This window comes from Eptesicus fuscus, chromosome 13 (assembly GCF_027574615.1).
Source record: "Eptesicus fuscus isolate TK198812 chromosome 13, DD_ASM_mEF_20220401, whole genome shotgun sequence".
Classification (NCBI taxonomy): domain Eukaryota; kingdom Metazoa; phylum Chordata; class Mammalia; order Chiroptera; family Vespertilionidae; genus Eptesicus; species Eptesicus fuscus.
The window spans coordinates 16,272,416-16,283,447 of NC_072485.1; the positions used below are offsets into that span (position 1 = coordinate 16,272,416).

Below are 11,032 nucleotides of genomic sequence, written 5' to 3' on the forward strand. Positions count from 1 at the left end.
TGCACATCCTGTAACATCCCAGTGAGGCTGGTACTATTATCATACCCATTTTATAGATGAAGAAACTGAGGCTCAGAGGTTACACAGCTCTAACTGGCAGAGTCGGTGTGACTCCAAAGTCTGTATATCGTCACCAAGTCCCTCTGCTACCCCTGACCCTCAGGTACTGCTAAGTCTAGCTTCTCTCTCCCTCCTGCTCTGGGACACCCAGTGATCAGCAGGGCTGAACAGAGGAGGAGAGACGGCTCTGAGGGACCCAGCAGGGGACCTGGCCATTATTTCTCTAGAGCCCGATGATAAGGAAAAAGATTTGCCATTTCCAGGCTGTTCTATTGTATCTTCTTCCCACTAATGGAAACTGGTATGCCATGGCAATCAGAGCCTGCAGGCCGGGGTGAGGGACCAAGAGGTCGGCCATTCTTACCCATTTGCGCCTCCACTGCGGGTGGCCCTCTGTGTGTGGGGCAACCAGTGGGGCGGGGGCCTTGGCCTGGTGCCGCCTGCATCCCTGCCACCCACCCACGGTTCCCAGATCGCCATGGGGGATAGGAACCTGCCCGCTGGGGGGTGGGGGGGACCTAGAGGTGGTCAGTGCGCCTCATAGTGACTGGTCAAGCGGTCGTTCTGGTCATTCCCCCATTAGGGTCAATTTGCATATTACCCTTTTATTAAATAGGACAATTGATGTGAACAATACTCTACTTGACAAAGAAAAGAAAGGAAAGGAAAGGGACAGAAAGGAAAGGAACGGGAAAGAAAAGAAAATAGGTAGGATAGGGGAGGAGAGGGGAGGGGAAAGGAGGGAAGGGAGGGGAGGGAGGGGAGGGGAGAAATAAATGAACAGCATGGAGAAAGAAATTAGGATGGCTTTTTCTTAAGTTCAAAGTATCTACTAGTTTGAATTTACAGAGAAGGAAAAGGGATTGAAAGAGGATTTTTAAATAGTGTAGAAGAATTTCAGTCTAGTGAACAATATAATTCATTTTAATTTTACTAGCATTCACAAAACAGCTGTTACAGACCTGTTGCCCATTAATAAATGAATACAAAATTAAGACCAACCAAAGAGAATGGACACACTTCTTCACAATCTTTGTTCTATCCTGTCTAGTAGTTTTTCCTCCTCAAGGTCTAACAAATCCAGCCAGAAAACAGAAATAAATATTTCAAATCCAAGACACACAAAAAAATTCTCCCTTCCCATTTAATTATAAATATTATTTCTTCTGTTTTCTTTTGTTTTGTTTTTTTTTATGGAATCTTTAGTACATACTTTAGCTATATATGTATAGCTTTTCATATACTTACATCATGTAACATTTGTTTTGAATATGTTCTTTTATTTTATTTTTTAAATATATTTTTATTGATTTCAGAGAGAAAGGGGGAGGGAGAGAGAGAGAAACATCCATGATGAGAGAGAATCGTGGATCGGCTGCCTCCTGCAAGTCCCCCACTTGGGATTGAGCCCACAACCGAGGTATGTGCCCTTGACTGGAATCGAACCTGAGACCATTCAGTTCACAGGCCGATGCTCTATCCACTGAGCCAAACTGGCTAGGGCCTAATATGTTATTTTAGAACTCATTTAAAAGTTCTATGCAATTCTGACATTTTACTGAGTCAGCTTACTTCTCTCAAACACACAAACATAAATTGTCTTGTAAACTCCAGTCACTTTTTTCCAGAGGGGGGGGAAAAAAGCCCAGTTTTTTTCTTTCGTAATACAGGAAGCATTTCCTGGAGATTAATCATTATTTTGACTTGCAAATTTGGAGAAGTTGAGAGAAATTAGTAAAGTAACTTGTAACATCCCACGTTCGGTTTGGGATTTTTGGAAGTGGTTCTGCTGCTATCCGGATGACAGCGATAGTGAGTCAACCTGCTGAGGGTGATCTGAACAAACACTGTCACCCTATAAAGGTGGGGCTCCAGAGGGAGGACCTAGAAGAGAGTAGGCAAAGAGCAAGGCACTAAGACAACCCAGATCTGAGTGCAGCCAGCTGCAATGAAGAATCTTCCTGTGCTACTGCTGCTGAGTCTGGCTGTTTGCTCAGCCCATCCACTGAATGGAGCTGCAAGGGATATGGACGACAGCATGGACCTCGTTCAGGTAACTAAGGGAGACAGCCTGCACGCTCATTCACAGGGTCAAGCGGGGAAACCACCTCTGCTTCCCATTCATAAAACTCGTGCAGACTGGTTTGAATTACGGTGCAGGGCTAGTTCAAGCACAGAGAGTTATGTAGTGTGCTGCATGTGGGAGAGATCTCGGTTTCCCACCGTTTGGGCACCTCCTGTCATGTAGGGCAAAAGGAAGGCCAGGTATTTTCCTAAGGTCACAGACAGCATAGTAAGGAGAGTGGAGGAAATGTATCTTGCCTTGGGATTTCTTTAGGTATTTTTTTTTTTTTTTTAGTCAGAGAAAATAATGGGATTTCATACATGCATATGTATGGGAACCCTGCATACATGAGCCAGAGACCCCACCTGCAGGAGAGGCTCAGAGACAGAAATGGGACATAAGACAAAAAGGTACATAAGACATCCTGAGCTAGGGATGAGGTAATGAACCTCGGGGGCTGCAAAGGGTCATTGCAGGATGAGAAGAGATGATTAGTAAATAATAGTTTGCCCTCACATATTGGTGGGTCCAAAAGGGTATCTTTGGTAATATTATATGGGCAAGCCCTCTAATCCAAATTCTTCTTGGATGTTAAGGGTGGGAGGCAGAAGTTTCCCTGGAAGTTAAAGGTGGCAGGCTAAAGTTGCCTTTAGCGCAAAATAATCTGCATATCACACGGGCACATTTTGGGGTGACTTGTTCTGGACCCCCATAGGGAACCTTTAGGTATTTTAATCCAATGTACAATTAACTAGATCTTTATATTGCTAGTGTCATGTTTAGACACAGGGATTTGTCTGTTTCCTTTTCTTAAGCCAAGACCTTGTGAAACACATAAAATAGAAAATTGAGGGAACTGGATAAATATACCTGAAATATACAATTATGCCCAAAGAAGTAGGTTTGTTTTTTTCTCCTTTAAATTGATTAGATCTATATTTAAATGCTCTACTTAATTTCAGTTACTTTGGTAATAAACTAAGCTGTAGAGATTATTTAGTTACAAAGATAAAACAAAAGTGAAGAGTCTGTAATTAAAAAATTAAACAGAATGTGACACTTATTTCAGAATACTTCAGATATATTAAGTGGACAACTGCACAAATGTCCTTCCTCCAAAGGGCTAAAAAATGCTAAGAATGACCTAAAAACTACACATTCTATCCCAATAGCACTACCTAGAAGACTACTACAACCTTCCAAAAGATGCAAAACAGTTTGCTAAAAGGAGGGACAGTAGCCCTGTGGTTAAAAAAATCCAAGAAATGCAGAAGTTCCTGGGGCTGACGGTGACAGGGAAGCTGGACCCAGACACGCTGGAGGTGATGCGCAAGCCCAGGTGCGGAGTCCCTGACGTGGGAGCATTCAGTACCTTTCCTGGCATGCCAAAGTGGAGGAAGACTCACCTCACCTACAGGTAATGAATGGGGCCTGAGCGGTTTCCACATTATACTGAGATTTTATAAAGGCCTATGTCAGGAGAAAATATTATCTTCTTCAATTGTTCTCATTCAGGATTGTGAATTACACACCGGATTTGCCAAGAGATGCTGTTGATTCTGCCTTTGAGAAAGCTCTGAGAGTCTGGGAGGAGGTGACTCCACTGACATTCTCCAGGATGTATGAAGGAGAGGCTGACATAATGATCACTTTTGCAGTTAGAGGTAAGAAACAAACAAACAAACAAAACATGCAATGCATCTATTTACTTGGTGGTATTTTATTGGAAAAGTTTCCAAAGCGATTGTAGTTACCTCTCTTTCCAGTAAATTTTTTTTTTCTCTATTAGAACATGGAGACTTTTACCCTTTTGATGGACCTGGGATGGTTTTGGGTCATGCCTATCCACCTGGGCCACAGGGGTATAACGGAGATGCTCACTTTGATGATGATGAACAATGGACAAAAGATACATCAGGTTAGTTTTACGTCTCTCAAAATGATTGTTTTTTTTATTTGGAAAATTCTTAGTAACTAAGAACAGTCAAGGAATGGGTTGTTTTATATTTGCCAGTGGGTCAAGGACCAGCAGAATATATTTTTGTTGTAATCATTATTAACAACATTTTCAGATGTCTAAAAATGTTTATTTTCTGTCTAGGTGGGAACATTATAGGAAGCATCATTAAGTATTTCTTTGATGAATCTGGTTCTTGTGTGATCTTAAACCATCAGTAACAATTTCTCATCAAACTGCAGATATTCAAATTGTAGATTGTATCACATGGATCTACACTAACATCTGCCTTGGGTATTGATTATATCCAATTGGGGAAATGTCCCCCAATTACTTCTTTACTCTTCCAAACAGAAATGAGAATTAAATTCCAGAAACTGAGGTTTCAGTTCAGGTTTTTCTGGTTAGAATAACATTACTCTCTCTACGTTAAGAAGGGTTATTGTGGATTTATCCTGAAGGAAAGGAGCAACCCCCAAATGAAATGTTTCTCAGTTTATAACTGGATTAGAGGCCAGGTGCATGAATTCGTGCATGGGTGGGGGCCAGGCCAGCTGTGGAGAGAGGCCGAGGGGGGTTGGCCGGCCAGCCCCGCCCTTTGGTCAAACTCCCAGGGCGAGAGGACAATTTGCATATTAGCCTTTTATTATATAGGATACTTTGAGGTATGGCTTCCAAAGTTTCAAACAATTGGCTAAAACAAGTACTCCTGAAATTTAATTGGGATTTATAATAAAAATGCAAACAGAATTGCTATAGAGAGTACAAATGTGAGGTTAGTTAATGCTGGATAAAAGCCTTTGTTTGATTGAATTAGCAACTTTTTCCTTCAAAGGAACATTCCTGCAAAGTCTCAAATGAGAACTTTAAAAATAAAGTCCACTTACTTGGCATTTCAATCCTAATTACCCAATGCCTTCCAATTTCAGCATTCTAATTTATTTTTATAATATGAAGAAAAAAATCTGAATACAGCATGTGTTTGTGTGGCCAAAATCTCTTACGACAAATGCTAGACATGATTGGGCATACTATGTCTTAAATCAATTTTACAAATTCTATGATATCTATAATTATTATTTTTGGAGCCAATATGCATTAAATAATCATCATGAGGCAGAAAAATTATGAAGGCAATATTCTGATGGCAAATAATGGCAGTAAGATTGTTTAAGGATTTCAGAATTGAGATAAATAAACTGTGATTCATTTAATTTAGACCAGTGGTCAGCAAACTCATTAGTCAACAGAGCCAAATATCAACAGTACAATGATTGAAATTTCTTTTGAGAGCCAAAATTTTTTTTATTATTATGGTATTATATGTGTACATATCTTACCATTGCCCCCCGCCCCCACCCGAGAGCCAAATTTTTTAAACTTAAACTATATAGGTAGGTACATTGTTATTAACTTAATTAGGGTACTCCTAAGCTGGCCTTTGCTAAAAACTCAAAGGGCCAAAGAGCCGCATGTGGCTCGCAAGCCTTGGTTTGCTGACCACTGATTTATACTAACCAACAGCCAAACAGTGCTTAGCTTTTCATTGACAAATGAAGAGAAATAAGTTTGTTCCACTTCAGAGTACAAGAAAAGGGACCTGGTTCTCATAAAGTTAATAGGCTCCTGAGAGGAGAATAGTTGGGCATGGCTAGACATTTTGTCTCAAAGATTGATGTCACTAAATAGGCCTTGAAAAAACAGCCTGCCATTAAGTATGTAATCAGTTAATTGACTGATTAACCAAAACTCAAGGCATAAAAAGCCCTGTGTGCTTCCTGAAAGTAAACAAATAAAATACACAGCTGACATCTGTAATGTACATGCATTTAAGACATAAGTAACTCTTATTTATGATTTCCTAAATAGGGACCAATTTATTCCTCGTTGCTGCTCATGAACTTGGCCATTCCCTGGGTCTCCAACACTCGGACAACACTGAAGCTTTGATGTACCCAGTCTACAACTCACTCACAGACCTGGCCAGGTTCCGCCTTTCTCAAGATGATGTGAATGGCATTCAGTCGCTGTATGGTGAGTGATGCTGGGGAAATGAGGCATCCTAGCTTCCCCATGATGATTGTCAGGAAAGTTAGGGGGAGAGATCAACCAAAGGACTTGTATGCACACATATAAGCCTAACCAATGGACACAGACACCAGGGGGGTGAGGGCATGAGTGTGTGTGTGGGGGGGGGGGTTGGGGAGGAAATGGGGGATAAGGACACATATGTAATACTTTAATCAATAAAGAAAAATAAATAAATAAATAAACAAACAAACAAACAATAAACACTTCGGGAGTGTTTGGAAAGTATGTGCACTGACAGAAGCATCACACTCCTCCTAATGTTTGCATCCTCGCATCTGTTCTCCTTAGGACCTCCCCCTGCTTCCCCTGATGACCCCGTGGAGCCCACAGAATCGGCAAGTCCTGAGACACCAGCCATGTGTGACCCCACTTTGTCCTTCGACGCAATCAGCACCCTGAGGGGAGAAATCCTGTTCTTTAAAGACAGGTCAGACCAGAAAATTGTATTTTCCTATTTCTTCTTTTGACGTACAATGCTTAAAAAATGAAAACAAACAGAAACTCAATAGAGGCTTTTACACATTATAAACAAAAATGATTCCTCTGAACTGAAATTATTTGGGTCTGGTGCTCCAATTCCCACATTTTCCTTAAATTGTCCAGTTCGTTTTTGAAGACGTACACAGCATGATTTAATTTTTGTCCTCTAATTGTTCCAAATTTATAAGTCATAGTTGCTTTTAAGTCAGATACTTACACACACATCTGCCTATCTTTTTGAAAACGTAGAAGTTGATATATAACATATACACTGTTTTACATGAATTGTGGGAATTTAAGGTTTATAGTCAGCCAGTTAACTTGCATTGCAGGATAGCTTTCTCTTCACAGAAGACGGTACTCTGTAATCCTATGGCAGGAGGTCCAGTGCAGTTTTCTGAAGAAAAAAGAAAAATATTTTCCTAGTGGCAATATACCTGATCTCTGTCTGTCATCAGCCTAGAAGCTGAGAGAATGGGGGGAGACAGGTGGGGCAGGAAAATATGCTAAAGATGGAAGATTGTTTTCAATTTTCACTTCTTTTTACATGTATTCCAGGCATGTTTGGCGCAAATCCCTAAGGACTCTGGAACCTGGACTTTATTTGATCTCTTCGTTTTGGCCATCTCTTCCTTCAGGAGTGGATGCTGCATATGAAGTGACTAGCAAGGATATTGTTTTCATTTTTAAAGGTAATTATTATATAATAAATTTTTAACCTGTTGAAATAAACCCTCTCACAGGAAAACTGAATAGGCCTTAATTTTTTTTTTTATTGTGGCAAATTCTGTCTACTTTATTACTCCAGCTAATGATAAAATGACTGAAACTGGTATTGTTTTATTTATATATTTTACAGAAGATAAAAATGAGCACAGTAATATAAATTGCTCAGTTGTATATTCCCTCATTCAATCTGTGCTCATTCATTCAAAGGGGAATTTTTTGCTAAATGTCCACTTTGAGCTGGTAATTAAATCTAAAATTCTGGCTTCTTCTTTACTATAAAATCAAAGGTGCTAAAACATATTTCTAAAGCCCAAAGGTTTTAACTGTTATAAACTCCATGTGACTCTGAATTATTATTATTTTTTAACAGGAAATCAGTTCTGGGCCATCCGAGGAAGTGAGGTGCAAGCAGGTTACCCTAGAGGCATCCACACCCTAGGTTTTCCGCCAACAGTAAAAAAAATAGATGCAGCCATTTTTGATAAACAAAAGAAGAAAACATACTTCTTTGTAGAGGACAAATACTGGAGGTAATATGTGATCGGAATGACTTTGTATGGAGCCTAATTAGGGGCATGTTTTTTCTCTCTAAAAAAATCCCCTCCTCACACAGCTCTCAGTAGGAGAGCTTGTCTCTTAGACAAGTGTGGGGAAGTGCTTACTCTAAAAAGCAGCGTCTGGTAACAGGCATTTCATGAGCTCTTCTGTTTTAAGTCCCATGTACAATAGGAGGGAGTTTCCCTTTGTCCCTATGTGCCATTGCCCAACCTGCCAGAAGTGCCCTCTTCTCTCCTGAAACTGCCCCTCCCCCACCCATCTTCAAGTCCTGGCTCAAGTCCCACCACCTCTATGAAGGTTTTCCTCCTGGACTCCAAACCCAACTGGGCTTTTCTTCTTTGAAAGAAGCCCTGAGAATCCAGGCCATTGTCCCAAAGGGCTAGTCAATGTCTTGTTGGGTGTTTGCCTTGTCTTACCAACTTTACTATGTGATTCTCAACGATTTCCTTTAACCTCACTGACTAATTGCCTCTGCATGTTTCAGAGGACAATGAGCAGAGGCAGTCTAGGTTCATGGGTAGAACCCAAGACTCATGGAGAGGCTGATTCCTAGTCATCTGCCCAGACTCTGAGACATCTGAGCAGACCAACCCAGGTCTATCCAATAAGTCCAAAATGCATTCACTGTGCTTTGTTTCTTGTTCTAATCCCATTTTCTAAGAGACTGACATAGAAAACCCAGTTGTGCAGGGTGGGGAGGGCATATATGAGCCAGGTATGATGGAGAACTTGAAATTTGTATTTAGATGAATTATATTCCATTCTTTATGTATCTGTTCATATCTTCATGTCCTTGTGATAGAAAAATGATTAAGGTTCTTTCTGCCCAGGCTTAAGAAATATAATAATGAACAGCGTTTTCTAGATCAAAATGTTGCTTCTGTTCTGGGGGAAGAGAATTTAAAAAAAAAATTTTAAGAGCTAAGTTTACAGTCCCACTGAAGTCACATATTTCTGTAGTGTTAAACATGTTTATCATTTACTTGCGGTACTTGGAAAGTTTACTAGAATTCCACATTAAACCTAACATGGTTTAAGAATTTTGGTAACGTGGTCTTTATGCAATGCTGAACTGCATTCTTTTCTTTGGTGCAGATTTGATGAGAAGAAACGGTCAATGGATCCGGGCTTTCCCAGGCAAACGGCGCAAGACTTTCCAGGGGTTGGCCCAAGGGTTGATGCTGTTTTTGAAGCATTTGGTAAGTGATACTTATTTTGTTGACAATGAGGCCCTTGAAACATTTTATAGCATCAAAGGGAAGAGAGTTGAAATAATTTTTAATAGCAGGTTTTCTTTAACCAGTTATCTCCTCCCTCCCCAAGTTTAAATTTACGAATTTTTAACCAATCATATAATAAGTTGTTTTGAATTATAAAGGTATTTAACACAAACTTCTCCATTTAACTTTATACATCTAGATAAACATCGAAGTCAGTATAAAAATCCCCTCACGTGGTATGGCCAAACTTAACACGGGCTGGCTGGCTTTCTCCTCCACACCACGCTGGTGCGGCTTCTAATTCCCAGGGAGATTTTCTCTGCCTTTCTTGAGTAGTCAAGTCGTTGGCCACGTTAGTCCGTTGCAAATACGTATATTTCCAGGCACCCAAAGTTTGAAAAGATTTTGAAAAAAAAATCTTTTCAAAGATTTTCTTTCCTACTCAAGCATCGGTGGGTGGAGGTTGATGGTCTTTACCTGCAGAGTAACCAGAGCACCAGGAAGGCAGAGCCACAGCGGGCTCCCTAGGCTCCTCAAAGGCCAGAAATGCCCCTCTGTTGCAGAAATAAGTGGGCCGGGGGGTTGGGGGGGGGGGAAGGACACTACATGTAAAATGCTTAATACGTAGTCCCTGGCACATAGTAAATTCTAAAACACTTTGCATTCCTAGTTATCTATTATTCTGAGGTTTTGTATGTTGCCAAATTTATTTATTTGAAAAAAAAAATCTCACTATTTCCCTTGTCTGTATTTGCAGGGTTTTTCTATTTCTTCGGTGGATCTTCACAGTGGGAGTTTGACCCCAATGCAAAGAAAGTGACACATGTCTTGAAGAGTAACAGCTGGTTTCATTGTTAGGAGAGATGCGTAGGAGGCATAACAGGGGCATTTTAAAGGAAGCTGGTAATTCTTCAGTCTTTGTGAATTGAAATGGTGCACTTTCTCCTGCATGCGCCGTGACTGGGAATGCCAGTGCGAACCGTGTGTCTCCCCAGCCAGCTTCACAAGTATTACAGGGCATTCAACTAGCTGCTGAGCTTGCACTTTGGTCACGTGGAGTAACCTCTGCAGGACAAGGGGGAACACTCGTGTGCAACACACCAGGGATTGTATATAGATTATTCGCTTGTTATTTAATAAAGAGGATTTTTCAGTTGTTTTGCTTCCTTGTTTTGTTTATTGTTTGTTTCAAGAAACAATGTTCTCACAGTCTCAGGTACACTGTGGACTGAGCAGTAGGCAGCCTGGGGTGCCTGGCCACTGGTGGTGGGGAAGGGGTCTCCATGGCTGTGGCCTCACAATGGGCTCATCTAGAACTGAGAACCATTTAACACTTGCCATCCCCAGGGGGGCCTATGAGCAGGATGCTTATTTCTACCACCTGGATATCATGTGTTCCTGACATGCCCTAGGAGCAAGATCTAAGGCAATGGCAACCTTGTAGGGCAGGGTCTGGGGGAAATTGAGAAGCAGAATCTTATCATTATAGCAAGTCACCTACCTCACACACTTCATTTTTCAGGTGGAAAAATTAAACCTGTTCTTCATCTTTTCCTTTTACCTATATATGCCCTCAGTGGCGTCCCTTCCCTGCCGTAGCAAACAAATTTGCTCACATCCACCCTATTTGCCCATGAAATTATTCTCTCATACTCATTTTATATCTGTCCTGTTAGAAATCTATGGGCAAATGTTTATCTTAAAATAGATTTATGCCTTAAGTACCAAGTCTAGAATATCATCTGCAACCAAGTAAAAGTTCATCCATTCTTTAACTTATTTATTAATTTGAGAATAACTAACCAATCGTACACTATGTGCCAGGCATTTTGCTAGTTTGTAGGCATAGGAGCCTGAGAAAATTAATACAAC

The 11,032-nt window shown here is 40.7% G+C and overlaps 1 protein-coding gene across 1 annotated transcript; it reads left to right on the top strand.

Annotated features, from left to right (window-relative positions):
* The first annotated feature begins 1,898 nt into the window (after positions 1-1,898).
* Positions 1,899-10,316, top strand: LOC103292966 (stromelysin-1). Its single transcript, XM_054725429.1, has 10 exons — positions 1,899-2,113; positions 3,298-3,542; positions 3,641-3,789; positions 3,915-4,043; positions 5,952-6,116; positions 6,462-6,600; positions 7,212-7,345; positions 7,753-7,912; positions 9,036-9,139; positions 9,918-10,316. Exons 1-10 carry the CDS (start codon positions 2,009-2,011, stop codon positions 10,016-10,018), a joined length of 1,431 nt encoding a protein of 476 aa, XP_054581404.1. The 5' UTR covers positions 1,899-2,008; the 3' UTR covers positions 10,019-10,316.
* The last annotated feature ends 716 nt before the right edge of the window (positions 10,317-11,032 follow it).